Source organism: Emydura macquarii, unplaced genomic scaffold, assembly GCF_026122565.2.
Source record: "Emydura macquarii macquarii isolate MOO-44397 ecotype Brisbane River unplaced genomic scaffold, CSIRO-AGI_Emac_v2 contig_3530, whole genome shotgun sequence".
Lineage (NCBI taxonomy): Eukaryota > Metazoa > Chordata > Testudines > Chelidae > Emydura > Emydura macquarii.
In genome coordinates this window covers 3,091,453-3,115,722 of record NW_027133667.1, presented here as the reverse complement: position 1 = coordinate 3,115,722, position 24,270 = coordinate 3,091,453, and the positions used below count along the sequence as shown (strand labels likewise).

General features: G+C 43.6%; 1 protein-coding gene across 1 annotated transcript in view; it reads right to left on the bottom strand.

The window, feature by feature from the left end:
• The window catches only part of KIAA1549 (KIAA1549 ortholog), a 175,790-nt gene extending 163,482 nt beyond the window's left edge, over window positions 1–12,308 (bottom strand). Inside the window, exon 1 of the mRNA XM_067536032.1 lies at window positions 11,498–12,308. Within this exon, the coding sequence (XP_067392133.1) occupies window positions 11,498–11,747 (250 nt within the window). The 5' untranslated portion in view covers window positions 11,748–12,308. The remainder of the gene's footprint in view (window positions 1–11,497) is intronic.
• Window positions 12,309–24,270: the final 11,962 nt, after the last annotated feature.

Below are 24,270 nucleotides of genomic sequence, written 5' to 3'. Positions count from 1 at the left end.
AGATCCAAATTAATTCTCCCTCAAGATGTTCGATGGAATTCTGTGGTTGATTGTTTTGAACAATTTATTAAAAACTGGCCTATTCTCATAAAACTTTGTGAAGAAAACCATGATTAAATAGATGGAAGTATCTCATCCAAAGTATCTAACATTGGATTAAAGAGGAATGTAGAGGCTATGGCTCAGTATACTGAAGCCTATATCCATAGCCTTAAACAAACTTCAGAGAAATTGCTGCTGCATTGCCGATGCTGTTCAAATTTGGTAGACACTTCAAGAGACATTGAAGAAAGAAATACCTCACCAGAAAGTTAAACGGCAGGCAATAAAGAAGTGAATGGATCAAGAACTAACTCCACTTCATTTTCTTGTGAACATTCTTGACCCCAGATATAAAGGTAGATGCCTAGCTTCTGAAGAAGATGCTACTGCCATGGCATGGGCATCTCAAAATCACTCCTCAAATATGCCAGTCATAATAAATTTCAGGGCTAGAGCGGAACCATTTAAACAGTATATGTTTACTGATGATGTTTTCAACAAAGACACTCCCCTAAATTGGTGGAAATCATTAGCCAGGCACCTTGAAACAGAGTTCCTTCAGTTGCTAAGCCAACTTTTCACAGCAGTAACTTCCTCTGCAGGCAGAGAGAGAATATTTTCATTGTTTGATATTAGTCACTCAAAGCTAAGAAATTGACTGGGAGTTGAAAAAGCAGGAAAACTAGTATTTCTGTTTCAGTCTATGATGACTTGTCTGTTAGAGTTAATAAAATCTGAAAAATAAAAAAAAAAAAAAAAAAAGTTTAAAGCATCCGGCAACTCAGGAGACTGCTGCAATTGCAAATGTGAAACATTTATGTAACATTTAAGATTTAGTTTAATAAAATATAGGTGCTATTGTGTTTGTGTGTGTGATTTAGTTCTTACCATTCCTAATGTACTGCTGCTGCATCTGCAGCTTGACACTGGTAATGAGTATTATGTACTATTTCCTAAATTAATAAAAATCAAGTTATCTAAAAAATTACACAAAGTATACCCTGCTAGATGTTGTAAAATGCTGTATGTATTGCTAAAGTATCAAAAAATCTAGTTTGCTTCATTCCACAGATATTTATTGACCAAGGAAAGCCTTCTAGAACATTTACATATATCACTGCTAATATTAATATAATTTTATTATTAAAATAGTTTATATCAAGTATTAACTAAGTTGGTTTCTAGAGGTTATCAACAATATAGTTTTCTGAAAAATTTCAAAGCTGTTTTCATTTTTAAGAGTCCAAAGCAGAACCTCCATTGGGTTTTTCCCCTTTTTTTCATTTAAGCTTTTTCCTCTACCAAAATCTTTGGCTTCAGTAAATGAAAAATTTCTGAACAGCTTTTGTAACAATTGTGATAAATGTCACAATTTTTCATTAAAACAAGAAGTTTTAATAATGTTAATCTGTTCAAAAAAATTGTTTATTTTTAAAAAGGTCATTTTTCAGCAAAAAAAAATTTGTTTCAAAAAATTAAATCAAGCAAAACATGTAATGGGTTGCTTTTTTAAATTTCAGTTTTATCTATCAAAAATTAGTATTTAACAGATTACTATTTAAATTCTCCAATATTAAAGCCTCAAACTTTACTGATTTTGGTGCTGATTATCACAAGTTGTTTTGCTCTATCAATTCATGTAATTTAATCATTGTTTCTATTCTTCCCCAGGAAGCATGTTTAAAAAAACCAGTTCCTTTGTCTAGCTATTATAGACCTAAAAATCTGAATATCAACCACTAAACATGCTTGCAATTCTTTATCCTGCTGTGATGCGAAGATTCAAACTATGGTCCACTAACTTTCTAGTATGTTAAGCCATTCTAGTATGCTAAGGCCGTCATTTTTAACTCCTGATTTAACCAGTTATGTTCCAGGTTGATAAAAAATTCTCTCCTTTTGGTCTTCATGAGTCAAATTACATTTGCGCTTCTAAGAAATGACAGATGTATGTAATGTAATGTAATGTAAATAATAAGAAAACAGATTTTTTAAAAATTCACTGTGTCTTTACACCTTATGGAGAACATGACAAAATTCTTGCACACCTTGGAAGGTGCTCTAAAGCCAAAAGTTAAAGGTTAATGTACATGATTTTAAATACCTAGGAAGCACATTACTGGAGTATTAACATAATGAACTGAAAATTTAAAATAATGAGTTAGATCCATGCATTTAACCAGATATTCATATCCATTGCTCCTAGAGGCTTAATGTACAAGCATGAGATACTTCAAGTTCAAATCCCACCAATATGACACATTTAGCCTTATATCTCATAAGCAGATGAAGTACTTATACAGATATCACTCTACCTGAAAGATCAGCACCTGGATAAAACTTACCCAGCTCAGGATTAATTCAGGAGGGAAGTGATGCTAATGGGAAAGAGCAGCCAGCCCCAGGTCTGATCCCACCCTTCATCAAAGGCATCTGCCTGCCAATTACCAAGACAAGGCTGTAGCCCAGTACTGCTTCAGTGTTCACAGCAGCACAGAAGTGTAGAGCTGGAAGGGACCTCAAAAACTCATCTAGTCCAGCCCCTTGCACTGAGGCAGGACCAAATATACTTAGGCCAACCTTGACAGATGTTTGTCATTCATTCCTGTTCCTTACAACTCAGGGAGCGGCAGCAGGCAGAAAAGCCTATTACACCAAGGACGCCAGATGATTATGCCCTTTCCTCTCAAACAAGCGCCTTGCTACCATGATCTTGCTACCAGGATCTACATATTTGCCCCCCACCCAAGGCTGTCTTCCATAATTTTCAGGTTAATGAGGTTTGGGTTCAAACCCTGTACATGAGTCACACCTAATGAAAATTAGGTAACACTCCCCATATACGTACGTCACACAATTATTTTAAATCTAAGGGATTTCCAAGAAAAAAACAAATAGTAAGATATGGAATATCTTACCATTCACTACAGTATCACTTCACAACAGAGATCAACTTACTCTTACCTTCTAGTGACACTGATAAGATCCCCAAAATATACATATTAAGAAAAAAAATTGCTGCTTTCCCACTTACAAATTTTCTGGATTTCAGCAAGTTTAGATTTATACAGTGCTGTATTTACATAAAAGTCTTGAACCAATTTTTTTTTTTTTTAAAAACAGAAGCCTCTGCATTTGAAGTAACAAATACAAAAGCATTAAAAACACTACCAATCAGCTCCAAAAGTGTTTTACATATACCAGCTGTAATTAGAGCTAACATCAGTGACAGGCAAGATCTCTGCATGATCACTTACCACTACATTAACACCTCTGCACGACTAAATAGCAGCCTAGAGAGAAAAGTAACAAATATTAACCTTCAGCTCAATATCAAACAGAACATATATTAATCAATCTCATATCAATGTGGATGAAAACCCAGACCTGAATGGAACCTATAACTAAGGTTATATACTGCAATGCACACTTGCTGGAGATTTTCCAACACAGATTGTTAATGATAGTATAAATCCTCAGTAATCAAAGTTAATGATCCAAAACACCAAGCAGTGGCCTGAGTCTTTTAAACTAAAGTAAAGAAACATGACAGAAGGACCATGCATTTTAGTGAAAGCCTATTTTGGCAAGATCTTTCCTTGTAAGTACTGCTGAATCCAGCAACACTGAAGTCAGCTCTGTGTTCAAACACTTTTTTGTACTCACTCCCAGAATTGCTTTAGAATAGGTAATGCTACTTGCGCATGTCTTAAACTCATGTAATAGTCTCAAAGCAGCAGTCACAAAGGTGATTGTTCAATCTCAACAGATGGTAGGAACTGTAGTGGAATATTTCTCCCCAGTTTATTATGTAGTTCTTAAAACAAGACTCAACCGTAGTATGAGTTTGGTAGAACAATGCCCTGTAACACAACATCATCACATAATTCATTACTGTTTGGTAGTCTTTTCTTAAGAGAAGATTTTGGCCTAGCCCAGAGACTGAATTATTTTTCAGAGTGGGTGGCTTTGCTGGTCAAATCTGAGGTCCAATTAGAGTCAGATTAGGGTGAACAAATTAAATAGAGAGTCGTATCTGTTTAAATTTTTTTTGCATCTTACTATAGTATCCATTTATCATCACCGGAACTGTTCACAGTGCATTCTTTCTCAAACTTGAGAGGCAGAAGGCATAACCCACCACAGCTCAGGATTTCTGGCATGCTTTCTCCAGTTTCTGTTCTTTTGAGATTTCCTCTCCCCATCTGACTCTTCCATAGCTAAATTAATTGGGTAAGAACATTTACCTAATTCCCAGCGCTCCTGTGAGGTAAGTGCCATTCTACCCTGAGAAACTTACTACATAAAAATAGCCTGCTTACTTCACAGATCTGTGCCTTATATCTATTCACTTTTTTCTCTCCACTAAAATAGTATTTATTGCAAGCAGCCTTACAGAAACAAAATCAACTCAGAGAAAAGCCTACACTTTCTCCATGGTGAGTAAGTCCATTGCCTGCTTCACTTCAGCTTTCCTAATGGCAGATGAGTTCAGCTCAGATGTTTCTAGTTTGTCAGTTTCATGGCTGACCATTGGCTTTGGAACAGCAACAACAGAACAGACCACAGCATTGTTAGTTTCACTCTTTGGGTGATGGGAACAGTGCCACACTTCACATTCCAGTTTATTTTGCAGTCAAAGGGTTACCAAAAGTTGTGGGGTTTTAAAATGAAAGCTTAAATTTTGCAGAAGTTGATGGCTTAGGTGCTCTGCTCACTAGATAAAATTTCATCCTCAGTACTGACAAATGGATTTTTCAACCCATCATATACTGTAGGTCTTGATCATCCAAGGTACTTTCAAGTGCTTTCAATTTCCATTTAGTGCCAAAAAGGTTAGTTTGGATATCAACATTTTTGGGTGCCTTGGAAAACTACTCAAATATCATTGCATACTACCGGATTCTGGCTAAACATCATAGTCATTTTATAACCCAATTTAGTCAGTCAGATGCTACAGAACTGTCATTTCACACAGTGTCAGCACAAGTCCTGTCTATATAAAAAAATAAAAAATAAAAGTAATTGACCTGATTTAGAGAGAAAAAAGGAGTACGGGGGAGATGGGGGTGGGGGAACCTATTGCTTGTTTAACATTTAACAATAGCAAAGGTTACTTAGACAAATTTATACAAATTAACTTGCACACTTAAATGATAAGGGGAAAGGTTTAAATTTGGCAAGGGACTGTAGATATCCTGCATTTGCTCTTCCTCTCCTTTCTAAAAATTCCCCTGTGGGACCACAGTATTACCAGAGAAATTGACCCAAGCCTAGCCAGTTTCCTAGAAAAGCTGAGCATAGTGTAAAATTGACAAGACTGGAATCCTATCCTTCTGTGTACACAGCATTTCTGTGATCCAGGAGGAGGAAGCATGAAATTGACCAGGCTCCTGTCAGTTTCACTGCAGTGTAGCAGCTGAAGCATGACAGAGGGGAGGACAGCATATAGGGAAGGGGAGGGGAGCAGAGGACACAACAAGTAAAATAGGAATAGAGATGAAAGCATTAAAAAAAAATCCCACCAGATAGGAAGGAAGAAAATACATTGAGAGCAAAGTCATGGAGTAGAAATTCACTACTACATTTTATGTCACAAGCTGACAGCTGAGAAAATGTTTGTGACAGCTGTGTTTGTTAGATCTGCCGGTGTTTGAATGTGCACACATGCAGAGATGTTTTAATATTTCACATGCTCCAGAGAAATAAAAGAGTAAAGCACTGATTTGAGAAAGGGAGGCTGTGATTAAAACATCCACTTTAACTCCAATACCATGCATTTCTGAAGTCAGAAAACAATACATTCTGTAATATTCACATACACATAAAATTTTGGTATTTACTTGTTTGAAGTAAGCATCTTGTTTGCTTTTAAGAGCCAGTTATATAGAGACCTGAGTTTTACTTAAAATATGCTACTCAGAATACAAATCAATAAGGAATACAGTGGGAAGAGTTTTTTGTTTTTTTAAATGATGCAAATTACTGATAGGAAACAGACAATTCATATAACGTTATTTGAACTCACATCATTACAACTGAGGTTGCCCTAGGCCAACTAAAATTACCACTAAACCTAAAACAATTACTAAGAACACTTTATGGAAAATTGTTTCATTTTCTTTATTTGCACATAAATAATGATTAAAAAAATCCCTGCATATTCATCACAAAAATGTTTCTGTCCCAAAATAAAACAGGAACAGGAGCTCTGAATCACACATGCACACAAAATAAAATATGTGAACGTATTACTTTGAGACACACCCAGCCTGGTTGGATACTGGATAGTCCTTTGCCAGAAACAACTAGCATCAAAAAGCGCTAAAATCTGAACTGATATTTCTATTCTAATTTTAATAAACTTTCAAATATTTTGAGTAGAAGATGGCAAATGCTGTCTATAAACTCTCATGCACTGCCCTATCAAAGTCAGCAAAGGTTTTGCCGTTGACTTCAATAAGCCCAGGATTCCACGCTTAAAGCTTAAAAAAAAAAAACAACAGGAGCCATGTTATCTAGGGTAGTTTAAAAACAAATAAAAATTAGTCTAAAGTAGCTTCAGATTCTCCACCTATCCATGTCTCCCAGACAATTTTTTTAGTGTAACTAACTGGAGGTGATGGAACAAGCAAAAGTTACTATATACAAGAATACTGCCCTAATGCACAAAGAAAACAATTTCAAGAGACAGAAGAAAGGTATTCTCTAACCTCTTTCAGTTATAATAATCTGTCAGAAAATGTTTTACCTAAGAAGTGCCATGAAGTTGAGACCTTTAAATAAGTTTTTACTGTTACTATAAAAAAGCACATGTATGCTGGAAAGACAAAGGAAATGATTTTTTGTTGTTCTTTAAGAATGGAAGATATTATGTCTTTGCAGAATTGGAAATCCCTGGCTGGAAGCCCAAATCTGTTTCATCTTTCAGCATAAGGACAGGATGTAAGGTCACTGTCAGCTTCTAATTGAAAACATCTTCAAACCAGACTGCTGACATGGATCAGGATTTTTATGTCTTCTTGTACTGCATGACTTATATCCCAGCTATAACACAAGTTTCCCTGATACTCATTTTAAATCTGGAATTAATGTTGTATGTGCACTTGGGAAAGCTAAGTAACTGGAAGCAAGGTCAGTTGACATGCAAGCTTCCCTTTCTGCCCCACCAATATCCTTATCTCAAGCCTACAGGGACCTCCTCAATAAATGCTCAACTTTGGTCTCCAGACACTACCAAGTTGTGCCACACCATGTGCAACGGTTTTGTGATTTAGAGTGCTGACTACGGGAAGCTGCACACACAAAACTTATTTCATTCATTGAGCCATAGTCTGAAATATGAAAGGAGAGCATTTCAACTACTCAGCTCTCCTTAGAAACCTTTATATACCAGTAAATAAAGGACAAAAGTCATCTTACTATTCTGTAAGATCAGAATTTAGTATACTGTCACACACACACACACACACACACCCCCTCCCTCCCCCCCGAACAGCCTACCTTTTTACATTTAGCAAGCAAGTAGTCCTCAATGAAGAGCACCATCCATTAAAGTTTGATTTTGGAAAAGGCTGGAAACGTTTGAAAATTGCTTCATACTGAGCATGAGCAATAGAAAGTGTCATTATAGCTAAAGCATGCCCTTCTATGAGATGATCTGCACATGTTTATATTATTTTCAGATGTGTATTAATAAGCACCAGACAGCTTTAAACTTAACTTGGGCCCTCTTGACCCCTCATTTCTCTCCCCCACCCCTTTTAAGTGAGCATTGGAACATGTTTCATTCAAGTGTCCCAGTTTCTGCTGCCGTTAAGCACCTAAAATATACTGGAGCCACAAGAGCATGGGAAGTCTGAAATATAGATGACTAAAGTTTGGGTCTAAGGTTGCTCCTTTGCTAAAATGCTTCCTGAGTGCACTGGATCTGTTTGGACTTCTCCCCCTCCTCATGGAGAAAAATCATTCCCTAACTTTTGTAATAATTAAATGGCAAAAAGCACCCTTACTAAACACAGAATTAAGGGTTCTTGCTGATAGCTCATGCCCTTCCAGAACACTGAGTTCAGCAAAACTCAAACTTCTGAAAACCTGGGAATACAGAGGTAAGGACACATCCACATAACCTTAACTCTACCCACTGAAGCTGGCAATAGCCACTAGGAATTATCTGCATGCGCTCCAGCTGCTTTCAGTCTGTTAAATGTAGCTGAACTGAATGGTGGAAGCAGTAATTGGGGCAGGTTGGCAGAAGTGTATTTGAGATATGAGGAAATCTGAGGTTTAACCTGAGGAGCATTACCAGAGCTGTGACTGTGAAATGAAGAGATCTTGGCCTGAGGCCCCCCAATGTGTGGGAATCAAAGGAAAGAAGTGCATGTGTATTTTGAGCTTCCAGTCTGCATCAATTCAACACAGAATTGTGTAAGTTGTGTCACTAGCAAGACCCTGTGTTTTCTTGCCATGGATATTGTCATTAGTCAGGTGGGATATGAAAGCAGACTTTGGATTTAATGACGACTAAGGGATAAGATAGGTTTACATGGTATCCTCTGTGCAGTTGTGACAGGATTGCAAAAGGGTGTGAAATGGCTGTTAAATGTTACACGTGTGGAATTCTGTCAAGGGGAATAGGCTCAGTGTTTGAATGCAGGGCAGGTGCAGATACAGTGCATTACAGTGAAAAGGCAGAGTGTGTGTATTGTAAGGTATTGCTCAAAGAGGGCAGAGTTAAGGTTGGCTGGGCATTGACCATAACGCTCTATTTCCTGGTTTTCAGAAGTCTGAGTTTTGCTAAGAGTAAATTAAGCAAACGTAATGCTTACGGTTGAAGTATCAAAATGTACAAGTTGCTCTAATGAACAGCTATGTCATAATCTTGTAATAAGCTTTCTGTGGTACAGTTCTATGTGGCATATGTTTGCTTTAGTGGTTCTTCAACTGTGAAAGAATGAATACCACTGACAAGCAGAAGAATGTGTTCCCAACAAAAGATGCTGAAGCAGTGTTACCTCTCAAGCAACCTTAAGATAACACTCCAGGTTTGCTGCATATTAACAGAGATATATGACAACATCTTTTGTTTTCATACACTCTTGAGTGAAACCAAAAGCACTGTAAGGCTAAACAAAGATTTAGGATAGGAAACTACGATAAGAAGTCATTGACAGATTCCTGTATTGGTCTTTTATAAAGCACTTCAGACTAACTTTATTTTTGTTATTACAGTGTTCTCAGAATACCCCCCTCCTCCTCAATACTTTTAACATGAAAATCATCATAGTGAATGAACCATATTTCCTCTAAGTATTAGCTTCCACTGGCTAGACATTGGTGTAATTATAAAAACAGCACTACAGATATTTTTTCCAAATGCCCAGAGACATTGCAATTAAAGGAAGCTAAGTGAGATGAATGTGACTAAACAAAAACCACATTCAACTTACTGTCTAAAGCCATAAGGAGACAAAAATATTTTTACAATCCTCTATAAAAAGACAGCTTTGACACCTCTCTAAGACATCATACCTAAACCTTATTCTACATTTAGCATCTCTGAAATATACTAGAGATTTTCAGCTTTCATAGGAGTCCAATCCAACTGCTTAAAATAAGTGAAAAAATCTCCCATCCGTTGCAAAAAGGAATCGGATCAGGTCTTAAACATGCAATAACCACAATATAAACCAATATCAAAGATGAACACTAGCAAATACATCAGTCATTCCCACTTCAATTTTGCTAAATCTTAAATAAAAGAAAGCCAGCCTTTTCTAGATGTCGGACTTTGGCTGGACCATGCGGTTGGTCGATTAAGGCAAGTTTTACTATATATTATGTTCATTATCGACTAAGAAGGTGTTTTATTGAAATTCAAGTTAAGATTTTTATTTAAACATACATCAGCACAAGGTGATGTTCTATGAAATGTCATCTGTTGCATTTAAACAGGCACAACTTTCTACTGAGTAAGACAATAAGAAGTTTGTGTACTACACATCTTGGTAATAAAATTTAACTACATTACAGCTTCATTTAAACATCTAGAGCCAACAATGGATAAAAAACCCAGCTCCATGGTAATTTAAGTAATTAACAGAATCATCTTTAGATAGTTGTCCTCTCACTGCTATGTTTACATTTTTTGTTTGTTTGTTTTAAAAATAGTTGCATGCTAGGCAAGGTTTTCTAATTTCAGCACTTTGTGGTTCCATAGAGAAAACTACACAATGTATCTGGAATCCTGCAACTGCTATTACAAATTTGGAAATGTTATAATGTCAATGTCACACCTATTCAGGATATCCAAGTATCTTTTATTTAAAAACAAAAACAAAAACAACACACACTGCATGCACAGACTGCCCAACAATCCTCCAGAAGCACGCAGGTTGTGCGAAATGCATTCCCTGCATGGACTCCAAGAGCACATCAGCTTTCAGATGACATCATAGAAGACCAAAACACCTGATTACCAGGCATATGGGAGAGGAGCAAAATAGACACCTCTCTATGTGAATTATATCTTTTAATTCTATGCTAATAGGCAGACACTCAACTACCTTAGCCTTATTTAGTGTGTCTGCTTATTTTAAGATGTTATACCTTAACATTAAAAAAAAGTTCCAGAGGGGTAGCCGTGTTAGTCTGTATACAGCAAAAACAAGGGGAGTTCTGTAGCACTATTTGCTCTGATCACCCATTCTCACCTCCTCCTCAATGGTTGTCATTAGGCCTCAAGTACCCAGCTTCCATCCACCTACCCCATTGTTATCTATGCCTTTGGATATGTATATGTTACCCACTATATATATGTTGCCTGTATTTACTATATTATTTCTACCAATTGCATCTGAGGAAGTGGGGTGCAACCCACGAAAGCTTATGCCTGCTGAAATTAAATTTGTTAGTCTTTAAAGTGCTACAGGACTCTCGTCGTTTTTATTTTAAAAAAGGTTTTCCAAAGAACCCTCCGTGGAGCACACTCTCTTTTTAAAAATCTCCAAAAAGGTATTTTTTAATTCCCTGCAGGAGGCTTCATTACAATTACTTGCTTTCTGTCTTCCTAATACACAAAGCACTAAGGCTTGGGCACAGAAGAATGGGAATAACCATTTTCAAGTGTAGTTAGCTGCCGTTTCTCTCCCCTCTCATACCTTTAACATAAACACTCTGGGAAAAGGGGAGAAACCTGTGTCTCATAAACGGTTTTTGTTTTTGTTTTTTAAATGAAGCATCAGTCACAAAATAGCCTGGGGCACAATCTAAGAGAGGTCTTTGGTACATGCACTGGTTGGAGCCCTGGCATATTCTGCCATGAGTCCTCAGTACAAAGAAGCCTCAGTACCGCTCTACCCATAGGGGCCACTCCTGCAGCCAGGGGCAAGACAGCCTGGCATAGCATTGCTCCGGGTAAGGCAGAGGAGCCCTCGGCCCCCTTTGGTTTCCTTACCTGCCATCGGGGAGCCCAGGAAGGCCGGCACGGACAGCAGGAGAGGCAGCAGCACTGGGAGAGCCGTTCGCAGGGCCGGGCGGCGGGCGCTGCACCCAGGCGGAGCCGGGCACCAGAAGACCAGCGTCACCAAAGCAACCGTGAAGCAGCTCATCCCACCCATGGCAAAGCCAAGCCTCAAGTCATCGCTGCCCTGGGCATCCCCCGAAAGCCAGGGCTGGGCGGGCTCCGCGCCGCCTCCTCTGCACATCCACCCGCGCGGGGCACAAGGGCGGCGGGGAGGGGGCAAGATAACCGGGGCTGAGAGCAGATGCCCGGCGCAGGAGGATGCAGCGGGGAGTCCGTCTCACCCGGGGGGAGGAGAGCGGGGGTAGCGCAGCAGCAGCAGCCGCCCCGGGCGCAGGCAGCGAGCGCTCGGGGCAATAGCCCCGGGGCCAGAGGGGCTCCTCCTGCCGGCCGCAGCTCCCGGTGTCGGCGGTTGCAGGAGGCTCCTTGCTGCTGCTGCTGCTGCCGGCCCTTCGCGGCTCCTCCTCACGTGGGTCGAGGCTGCCGCCGCCCTAGCCCTAGCCCAGCCGCCGCGGCGGGCCCAGGCCCCCAGCTCCTCCCGGCGACGCGTTGATCCCGCCGGGGGACCGGCCCGGCGGCGGGGAGCGGAGCGGGGCGGCCCGGCACCTGCGTGCGCCTGAGGGCGGGAGGAGGGGGGGGGGAGGAGCGCGCGCCCGTCTTCTGCCCGGGACCAGCTCGCGCCCCTGCTCCCGGGTCCCCGCGCAGGCACAAGGGAGCCGAGGATGCCGCGCGCGCGCCACCGGCGGCCCGGGCAGTTCCACTTCGGCGCGCGCAGGGGGCGGGGCAAGGCCCAGGCTGGGGAGGGGGGGAAATGCAAGGGAGGGCTCTGAGTGACATCACCAGACTCCGCCTCCTGCTGATGCCGCTGCCGCTGCCGCAGCAGCCCTTGGAAATAATTGCTGGCCGGTGGGGTGCTGCACGAGACGCGCTGCCTCCCCGGGGGCGACGTGCAGGAGCTGTGTCCCCAGGGAGCTGCCCCTTGATATGGCGGGGAGGCTGGTGGCACCACTGACCCTGGCAGCTGTGCCCGATGGAGCTCCCAGTCCTGGTACGGCAACCCCAGCCAGAGGGCTGGCTCCCAGGGCAGGGACATGCAAAGCAGCCCACTGGCCCTCCAGGTTGGGGTGGGGGTGTGAGGCTGACAACCTGCCCTGGTGAGAAAAACTCATAGACCCTAGAATTCTTCCATCCAAGCCCCCGGTGTCTCGGTTGGCAGTTACCACCTCTTGGAGAGGTGGATCGACTACCCTGATGGAAGAACGTCTTCCACTGATGTCTTTACATCATGATTTGAGGACTTCAGTAACTCAGCCAGAGGTTAGGGAGTCTAGTACAGGGTGAGTGAGAATCTGTGGCCTGCAATGTGCAGGCAGTGAGATTAGGTGATCATAATAGTCCCTTCTGGCCTTAAAGTCTATGCATCTATGTAGAAAGCATCTATGCTACGGGACTACAGCAGCAGCCTCACAACTGTGCTACTGTAGTGTAGATGTGGCCAGAGTCATTCCAACAGACATTGGGATAGACAGGGTTGGCGAAGCCTTGTTCATTCCTTAAATGGTGTCTGACAGCACTGAAGGGTTCATATTCAGAAAACACAAAATACTTTATGGTGCTGGGGCTAGTAGTTGCAGTCCCACAACCATGCCTTGTAGTCATAAGAACGGCCATACTGGGTCGGACCAATGGTCCATCTAGCCCAGTATCCTGTCTACCAACCATGGTCAATATCAAGTGGTTCAGAGGAAATAGGTAAAACAGGTAGTCTTGGACTTCACAACATTCTCCAGTAAAGAGTTTCACAAGCTGACTGGGCCTTGTGTGAAGAAATACTTCATTTTGTTTGTTTTAAACCTGCTGCCTATTAGTTTCATTTGGTGACCCCTAGTTTGTATTATGAAGAGTAAATAACACTTCCTTTTTTATTTTCTCCACACCAATCATGATTTTATACACCTCTATCATGTCCCCCTTTAGTCGTCTCTTTTCAAAGCTGAAAAGACCCAGTCTTATTAATCTCTCCTTATATGGAAGCTTTTCTATATCCCTAATCATTTTAGTTGTCCTTTTCTGTACTTTTTCCAGTTTGCACATAGTAGTCAAGATGTGGGCATACAGTGGATTTATAAAGAGGCAACACTCATCATACTCTTCCCAAAAGTGAGAGCTTACTCAACCCAAATGTCAAAAGCAGGGAATGCTGAGCGAAAGTCACCCTACTGCCATGTACATACATCATGCACGTATACATCCCATACAGAATTTTAGAATAGAAATAAATATCAAACATGAGACGAACCATCTTTAAGGTTACATTTATCTGATAGGACAGTCACACAACCTTAACTCTGCCCTTGTAAAGAAAGCCATGAGGAACTCAAAAGAACACAATTTCTTACCTTCTCTAACAAAAATAAAAAAGGCCATTTCACTACGGCTTCTGATAACAGGAGTCCAACAGTCTCAGAAGAGTCACAGAGCAAATGCAGCTGGCACATTGGAACACTGAGCTGCCTTGCCTTGTTTCCAGCTGCACAATCACAATTAAACAAGTTAACAAGGTATCAGGGGATTTTCTAATGTTATTTTCCAATAGTTGACACTGTTTGGGTAGAAATTTCACAAGTGGTACTGTCAAAAAGACAGCTGAAGCCTAGAAGCCCCTCCCACCCCCCAGTTTTCATTACTAAACTCTCAAGCTTTCAACGTATTGGTCCTAATTTTGATCTCACACTGGTGTAAATCTGGAATAACTCCACTGACGTGAATGATATGCTTGTTTACTACAAGTCAAATCAGAACTAGGCTCAGAGTTTGAATCTTTTCTACAGTGCCATAAATAATGCTTATGGGTTTCTCCTCTTGGCCCTGGGCTACTGTACCTTGTGCACATCCGAATGGGTCTCCCTTTTGGGAGTTGCGACCAATGGTAAGCACTGTGACCCAGACAGCTTTCTCAAATAAAATATTGTTTTACTGCATAACAAGAGAAAATAAAGGATTTTAAAACACCAAAGGCCTCTAATGCATGTCAGTCTTCCCTAAGGGGTAGCCATCCCTTGGCAGAGACCCTAGGCAGGTCTCTCACTACTCCAGACTCCGGACCTCTGGGTTGTATATCCGTGAGAACCATTTCTCATCAGCAACTTCCCACAGCCTCTTTCCTTTGAGAATGTCACTAGCCCCGCCACTAGCCCTTTGTCTTATGTTTCCAGCTCTTTGGTTCTTCTGTGTTTACAAACTGGTCCATTGAGCTGGATGGGGGTCAGAAGCAGGACATCAAAATGAATGCTGGTATTGTCCCTCAGATAGGTAAATGAGTGGCTATCTGAAGCTACTGTCTTCTTTCCAATATACTGCCAACCCCTGCTTGAATTAACTCCTTGTATCCATAGAGTACCTCCCTTACAAACAAGTCAGGCAACCATAAAGAACATATTATATTCATACATTATTACAAGACTCCAAGTTGCCTTATCATCCATGTAGGCTGAGAATGTGAAAATAATTCTACACATATTTAGCAAAGTCACCAACTATTGAAAAGAGTACAGTTCAAACTACCATAGAGTTGTTTTCAATAAGGATTAGAATCAACTCCTGGATTGTGGAAGCTTATGCAAAGCCACCACACCTAGTTTATAATGAGTGTGAACCTTAAAAGGAATCAGCTTTAAGTATATATTTACTACAAAATTTCTTCTTCATTCCTAACCTAAATAGATTGCTCACTAAGAAAGTGCTGTGCCACTCACACACTGTCTTCAATCTCCTTCCCACAACATTTAGTCAACAAATGCTCCCACCACATAATATTATATGCCTTTGCTAAGTCAATAAATACTGACAGCAAAGATCCAGACCTTACAAAATACTTCCTCACATCTATTTCCACTCTGAATGACCTAATCCAATGTACAGCATCCATTCCTGAGGCCATTTTGACTTCAGACAAAAAGACAAGATTTTCCCCTAGATAAAGCATACATCAAAGATCAAACAAACATCATGTTAACTCACCTATTCACTGGTTAAAGCAATACATCTGGGAGATCCTTGGATCAGTGGCTTCTCTCTACCAGCATTTAAATTAAGAATAAAAACAAACAAATAAAAAAATCATCCACAATTAATCACGACATGTATGGCCAGACTTTAAATAAGAGATACTGGGAGCAGAGCACTTTTGAAAATCCTGCCTATAATTTTCACCTTTCGTACTTTAGCCTTGTTGACACAGTTGCTCGACACCACTAATAGTTTGGCCTTCCTGAGCTAAACAATTTACTAGCCCTTTTCCCCTTTCTGCAGAATCTGTCCTGGTCTCCCCTGGTCATGTAGGGGGATCAAGAGGGACTTCGTCCCATGCACTCTAGAAGCTTCATCCATGGGCCCCAAAACAGGACATTAACACTCAGTTCCCAAACCATATATGCTTCCATTGCCCATGGGCATTAGCTTCACTCACTTCCCCCTTCCCAGAGTCCTTCCGTCCTGCTTATCTCTAGATCTCCCTACAGGCTCTCCCTGGGTTGTTTCCCCAGCATTTTTGATGGAGCCCCACTCCAGGTCTTATTTTATCCCCAATCTCTCTAGACTGGGCAAGAAACTTGCCTTATATAGCCTAGTCTTTCCCAGCATGGTCACATGGTTCCCTCCTGCATTATCCTTCCCATTAATCACTCCAAAACAACATCCCACAGAATGCCTTGTTCAGGGCTAAACCCCAGGACTAGAGCGGTCCTTGTCCTATATCCTTGTTTCTTTCTTTTGTTTATTTGTATTGTGGTAGCACCTAGGAGCCCCAGTCCTGGAGCAGAACCCTATTGTGCTAAGTGCTGTACAAACCCAGAACAAAAAGACAATCCCCCTCCCAAAGAATGTACAAGCTAAGTAATCTTTAAAGGGCCATTACAAGCAGACATGGTAACAGTACATAAAATATTTGAAAAGCATTAATGTGAAGAAGCAGAAGAGTTATTTAGAGCAGTACATGGGTGTATAAGAAGCAATAATGGAATGAAACAGGCTCCGAGGAAGGCCACAGCACCTTGTTACAATCAGTTACTGGTAAGTAACCTTGTTTTCTTCTTCGAGTGCTTGCTCATGTCCATTCCACTATAGGTGACTAACAAGCAATACCTTTGGGGGTGGGTCGGAGTTACCGGTGAGCTGCCCTCAGGACCGCTCTGCCAAATCCCGTGTCCTTTCTCGCCTGCTGGACGATGGCGTAGTGGGACGTGAAGGTGTGCACCGACAACCAGGTGGCGGCTTTGCAGATGTCCTGCAGGGGCACTCTCTTCAGGAAGGCTGTAGATGAGACTTGAGCTCTGATTAAGTGCGCTGTGATGGTTCCCGGAAGCGGCACCTTCGCCTGCTTGTAGCAGAACTTGATGCATGATGTAATCCACGAGGAGATGCGCTGGGTGGAGACAGGTGAGCCTTTCATCTGGTCAGCCACTGTGATGAAGAGCTGCGTCAATTTCCGGAACGGCTTCGTACGCTCAATGTAGAAGGCCAGGGCTCCTCTCACATCCAGCGAATGCCATCTCCTCTCCTCCTCTGAACCGTGCAGTTTGGGGAAAAACATAGGGAGAAAAATATCTTGATTACAATGAAATTGGGAAACCACCTTGGGCAGGAAGGCTGGGTGTGGCCTCAACTAAACCTTGTCCTTATAGAATACTGTATAAGGGGGCTCCGAGGTCAACGCCCTAATCTCGCAGACCCTCCTGGCTGAGGTAATGGCCACCAGGAAGGCTACCTTCTATGAAAGCAAGAGCAGAGGGCATGAAGCCATGGGTTCAAAGGGAGGTCCCATGAGTCTCGAGAGGACCAGGTTGAGATATCAGGGAGGCACCGGGTCACGGACCTGTGGATAAAGCCACTCCATCCTCTTGAGGAACCTGACCGACATGGGGTGGGAGCCCCTCTAGCAGTTGATGGAAGGCTGAAATGGCCGCCAGGTGAACCCACAACGAGGCCAGCACCAGACCCTGGAGCTTTAGCTAGAGCAGGTACTCCAGGATCGCCTGTACAGGCGAGAGGCTGGGCGGAATACCCCGGGACTCTGCCCAACAGGTAAACCGCCTCCACTTAGCTTGATACATGACCTGTGTAGAAGGCTTCCTGCTGCCAAGCAGGACTTGCTGGACCTGCACCGAGCAGGCTCTCTCTCCCTCCGTCAGCCACAGAGCCTCAGGCCGTGAGGTGCAGGGAGTCCAGGTCCAGGTGCAACAGGCGACCATGGTCCTGGGAGAGAAGGTCGTGCTGCCTCAGGAGCTCCATGGGCGGGGCAATCGAAAGGTCCTGCAGCATGCTGAACCAGTGCTGTCTCGGCCAGGCCAGAGCGATGAGTATAATGTCCACTTATTTTCAGCAGGACCTTGGGCAGGAGAAGAATGGGCGGAAACGTGTACGTGAGGGTCCCCATCCAGTCCATGAGGAATGCGTCAGAAATCGACCCGATCTCAGGACCCTGGAGCGAGCAGAACCTCAGACACTTCTTGTTCCAGGCCGACACGAACAGCTCCAGTTGGGGAACGCCCCACTTCCGGAAGATCATAGCCATCACCTCTGGGTGTAGCAACCAGTTGTGGCGGGGTGGAAACGACCTGCTGAGACGATCCGCCTCGTCGTTCCTCACTCCCAGGAGGTGAGAGGCCGTCAGGTGGAAATTGTCCCTCACGGCCAGGTACCACAGATGGATAGCTTCCTTGCAGAGGGCTGAGGAGCGCGCTTTCCCCTGCCTGTTTATGTAAAACATGGCTGCGGTATTGTCCATCAGCACCTGCACCACCATGCCTGTCAGGAATCGGAGGAACACCTTGCACGCTAGGCGAATGGCCCTCAGCAACTTCATGTTGATGAGCAGGCGCCTGTCCTCCCCTGACCAGAGTCCCTGAGGGCCTAGGTTGGTGCTGATGTGGACTCCCCAGCCTATGTCTGAAGCGTCGGAGATTAGGATGACCAACGGGACCAGTTCCCTGAACGGAACCCCCTTCATCACTGCCTGGGGAGTCTGCCACCAGTTTAGGGAGGCTAGGACAGGCGGGGGAACTGTGACCACCCGGTCCAATGGGTGTCTGCTCGGCACATATACCGAGGCCAACCACGCCTGAAGTGATCTGAGCCTCAGGCGAGCTAGTCTCACTACGTACGTGCAGGCCGCCATGTGGCCTAACAGCTGTAGGCAGTGCCTGGCTGTTGTCGTGGGGCATTGGTGCAGCTGGGAGGTGATAGAGACCATCGCCTCGAAACGTGGCTGAGGCAGGAAGGCTCTGACCTGGGAAACGTCCAGGGTAACCCAATGAATTCTATTCGTTGCACTGGGGTTAATGTGGACTTCTGTTCGTTTATGAGTAGCCCCAGCCTGCGGCACATGGAGCAAGTGAGGGTCACGCTGTCCTCTGGTTCTGCGCCACGAACTCTGTGGTGCCGGGTCCTTCCGACGACGACCAGGTTCCGCGCTGCCTTGGTGCGGGCGAACTTATCGGTGCCAGGTCCTCCGACAAACGACCAGGTTCTGCGCCGTCTAGGTACGGGCGAACTCTTCGGTGCTGGGGAGCTGGAACGGGAGCTGTCCAAGCGCCGCCTGGCAGACCTCGACTGGTGCTGTTTCCTGGTTTGCGCTGCCTCCAGCGCCGGGGAGTGATGTCGGTGCCGAGAGGGAGACTCCACATCCCATGCAGGTTGGCTCGACAATGCCGACCTGGAGTGGCTACTAGGGGAGTGGCTCTGCTCCACCCTCGGAGACCGTGTGGCGGGAGATCTTCCTTCCTGTACCGGGGATCTCCACCACCATTCAGGGGGACCCAACGCGGGTGTCCCCCGTGACACTGGCCCCTTCTCCCTCGGCGGCGGGGGTGGCGTAGACAAGGTCAACAAGGCTCTTGCCACCTGAAAAGCCTCCGGTGTCAACAGCATCAGCAGGGGCACTATCCCACGCCCAGGAGTCAGGGGAGGCTCCCTGACCGGAGATGCAGGCACTGGAAAAGTCTCGACAGGCCGGGTCCGGTGCTTCTCCACACTCGACCCTGCCCGTATCGACGGCACTGGGGAGTGTTCGTGCTCTGCACGCTGCTTCTTCCTCTTCGGTACCGGTGATGGTGCGCGGTGCCGAGTCGAAGCTGGTGCCGGCAGTGCGCTCTGTACCGAAGTCACACTCGGTACCGAGGCAGAGTGGGTCAGCTCGGACGCCAGGAGGAGCGCTGCCTCCATCAACAGGACTCTCAACCAGATTTCTCGGTCCTTTTGAGTCCAAGTTCAAATAAGGGGAATAGTATTTGCTGAGAGCTGGCTAGTTCCAGCAACCGTCACAGGTGGAAAGAAGGAACTGAGGGGGCGTAGGGCCGGTAGCGCCTCATCTATCATGGCACGTGCGCGGGACTTCAGGGGGCGCTGGAGCCAGCCGTACGGGATCCGCTAAGGGGAAAAAAGTTCCGGGTAACCGTGCATGGAGGTGTGCACACACCTATAGTGAAATGGACATGAGCAAGCACTCGAAGAAGAAGTAATTTGCAGGGTCAGGGCCTAAGCATGTTAACTATTAACGTAAATGAATCAACAGTGGATCTAAGCACTTGAAACTTGTCTGTTTTGAGAGTTAGAATGGCAAGAACGGCGTGGACAGAGGCCAGCTCTAGACCTCTCAATCCAGTAGGGATCTGTATTTTCTACTCCTGTTTCTGAGTTGCCTGGAGTAGGCTGGCTGAGCCACAGTGGCAACTGTAACATAACAAAGGAGGGGTTGGTACAGGCCCTTATGACGATTTTTCAGTTGGGCCATGGGGGAGCCCAAAAAGATAAATCCTGTCCCACATGAATAGTTGAGAAGACACCAGACACAGCTTCTGTTGACATTCAAAGTCACAGCTAGAAGGCTTGCTGAAATGAGCAGCTGCATTCTCTGAACAAGAAGGCTTTTCCCCTCCAATTCGTTTCAGTGATATTTACACAACATAAAATGAAGGTCAGGTAAAGAACATTCTAATTAATGTCCCCCGCAGTGAAAACGACATCTTAGGCACTAAATTCTGCATAGTTATTGTTTCTGAAAAAGTTTCACTTAAATTCCGTTGGAGTCACCTGTGAGGGTCAGAGTTTCTCAGAATAGTGTATGGACACAGTCATGTATTTTTTTAATAAAAGTTCTCAGTGAAACTAGTGTTTTGAGGTCTCAAAATTTAGACCATCCTTTTGAACACATTGATTGTATTTTATTCACTAGAAATATTTTACTTCGTTTTATGGAGTTACAATTTGCAAAAAATACACTAATAGCCTAATTTTATGCAATTACACTAATGCAAAACATTATTAAATTGAATCCTCATCTCCTAATTCTGTTGTCTATCTCACTTTCAGATTATAATCCCAGGTCTGCACATCAGAGAAAATGCTGTAATTGTAACATAGAGCTCTTTTCCCAGTTATTTTTCCATCATCTTTCACCATACAAGCTGTTTTTATTGTCTGCAGTCAGAGGTACATTAAGGAAATCCAATTTAGCATCATAGGCCTGCAATGCACATATTTTAAATAGATTTTCTGTTGTATTATTGTGATAATGACCCACTTGCGCTATAATTGCATCCATAAATGTCTCTTAGACCGCATACATAGGGCCAGAGGGTGGCTGGCCCTGCATGGGTACACAAAGGGAGGGAGGAGAAAGGGGAGAGGGAGAATTTCCCCCCTTTTATGCTCTTGTGTAGCTATCTCTATGCTGCAGCATAGCACTGGCAGAGTCTCAGGGTAACCGCCTGAGCTGGGCCCAAGATGCCAGGCAGGTTTGTACTCGGGTGGCTAGTTTTAGCCCCCGTCCATGCTGCAGCATCCAGCCTGCAATTTTTAGCGTGCTAGCTGAAGCTGAAGTCTGTCTACTGTGCTGGGAATCACACTTCCCAGCTGCAGTGTGGAGGGATCCAGTGTGGCTCTGGAGTGCAAGTGATGCACAAGGCTAGCACTGGGGTGATGCCAGAAGTACTGCCAACTCCAAATATTGAAAAATTAGAAGACTTGCTTAAAATAAATAACTGGGGGCTCTTTTCATTTACCTGGGTTTTTTGAGCCTTTAGGGTTCATGTTTTTCAACTTTTCTTCATATCCATGAGGGCTAGAAACTTCATTTTTCTTAAATGAAAGCTCAGCTTCTTTCATAATTGCATGACTTCTAGGATCTGGGGCTTAAGCAAAACACCAAATATCACACAATTCATGAGAGATGGCAGCACGATGCTAGTTTCCCCAAATAAAGTTAGGAAGCTCTCCTTGCCCGGATGGGAGCACATTTTCCACCTTTTGCAAGGATAGGGGAATTTCTACTCCAATGTGCTCTTCCCTAATGCCCCAGCAGGATTACTGGCTGACATCTGCTGCAGTATATCCATTTCTGCACCCCTTCCCCAGTGCCTGGCTGGGCCTTAAAGAGACAATCTAGCCCCCAATGTGCAAGTCCTGTAGTTACTTTGAATGCTGTTTTGTTCTTTTAGCCCAGTGGTTTTCAGCCTGTGGTCCGTGGACCCCTGGGGAACTGTTGACTATGTCTAAGATTTACAGAGGTGCCCGCACCTCCATTTGAAATATTTTAGGGGTCTGCAGATGACAAAAGGTTGAAAACCACTGGTCTAGCCCAGTGGCGCTCAACCTTTCCAGACTAGTGTACCCCTTTCAGGAATCTGATTTGTCTTGCGTGTCCTCAAGTTTCACCTCACTTAAAAACTACCTGCTTAGAAAATCAAGACATAAAGTTACCAAAAAAAGTGTCACAGCCAGTATTACTGAAAAATTGCTTACTTTCTAATTACCATATCATTATGAAATAAATCAGTTGGAATATAAACATTGTACTTACATTTCAGTGTATAGTATATCGAGCAGTATAAACAAGTCATTGTCTGTATGACATTTGAGTTTGTACTGACTTTGCTAGTGCTTTTTATGTAGCCTGTTGTAAAACTAGGCAAATATCTAGATGAGTTGATGTACCCCCTGGAAGATCTCTGCGTACTCCCCAGGGTACACGTACCGCTGGTTGAGAGCCACTGGTCTAGCCCATATATGCTTATGGGAATCTATGCAGGATTCTTTGCAGAGTATTTCACTCTGGCTGGGGCAAGATCCTCCAAGAGCCCTGGGAATCCCTCCCTCCCTCCTGCCACCTCTACGTTACCAAGTTGTTGCTAGCTTACAGAGTGAGATACCAGGTGTGTGATAACCCGGGCATGTGTAAGTCAGAGGAAAGTAACAGACTAGTTTACCAAGCTCAACCTCTGCCATGTGTTTTTCCCCCATCAGTTTTATATTTGATGACTGAAAGCCTCCACTTTTTCATCTGTATGATCATGTTACAAACACAAGTGCACACTTCAGACAAGTTGTTCATTCTTTAACCTATAGATTAAACTAACACAGGAATTATCACTCAGAATTAGAGATGAGCCTGAACCAAAATCCTGGATCTGAACATCCATGAACTCTGCCTGCGGACAAGGTGGGGCTGATCGCTCTTCTTGGAGTCAGTCTCCCAAACACAAACTGTGGTGAATTCTTCTGCCGCTGGGATTTCAGATGCCCAGGGGCCTGAGCCAGCTCCTGTTGAAGTTAATGGGAGTCTTGCTGTTGACTTCAGTCTGAGCCTGATAAAGTCCTTAACTTACTGTGGAGTTTCAGTTAAGAGCTGTATGCATCTCTGTACAAACAAAGAGACTGTTGCATTTTATTATGCTGAAAAGAATGTATTATAATATCCATGAAGACCTCAGAAGAACTAAGAATGACCTCTATAGTTGGTCTGGAAATGAGGCTTTTTTTTCCTGTAGAAAATTTCAGTTTGGGAGGTAAAAATTTGCATGCCAAAATAGTTTAGTCAAAAATTGAGAGTTTTTTTTCCAGTTTGGGTCCTCCTGTTCCCATTTCCTCTATAGGTTGGGCTCCCTAGTCAGACTACATATCCTATGGTGCACCATGGTCTATTGGAGAGGTAAGGAGAGGCAGTGTATCATGGAAATCCCTTGCTAAGGTATATCATGGCAGATGGAGTCTGGTTGGGCAACCCAGAAAGGCGAATGGGGATATGAGACAACCTGAACTACAACTCCCATGAGGCAGCACAGCAGTATTTCTGAATCTAAATATTTAAGTTTGGGGCCAAAATATTTCACTGCTGGATGTTTTGCTAAAAATATTGAAATTTTCTGTGGAAAAAAGAGAAAACTCACTTTTGTGTGTTTGCTTTACATTTCGCATTCAGCATGGTAATAATATAGATGATGCACGTATGCGTCACATCAGCTTTTGGTGACTTTGAAGGCTGATTTTAGCCAACAAGGTGGAATTCTTCTATCTCAGTTTGTCAAGTGTGCTCCTATCACTGGAGATCATGCTCATATTGGTACTTTTCTTGCATGCTGTATTTTAATAATGGCTACTTACTCTTAGTACAGGACATGCGTTTTAGTGAGTATGTCTACACTGCAATTAAAAACCTGTGGCTGGCCTGTACCAGCTCACTCAGGCTCATGGGGCTCAAGCTAAGGGACTGTTTAACTGCCGTGTAGACATTTGGGTTTGGGCTGGAACCCGGACTATAGAACCCTGCAAGGTGGGAGGGTCCCAGAGCTCATGCTGCAGCCAGGGCCTGAATAGCAATTAAACAGCCCCTTAGCCTGAGTCAGCTAGCATGGGCCAGCTGTGGGTGTCTAACT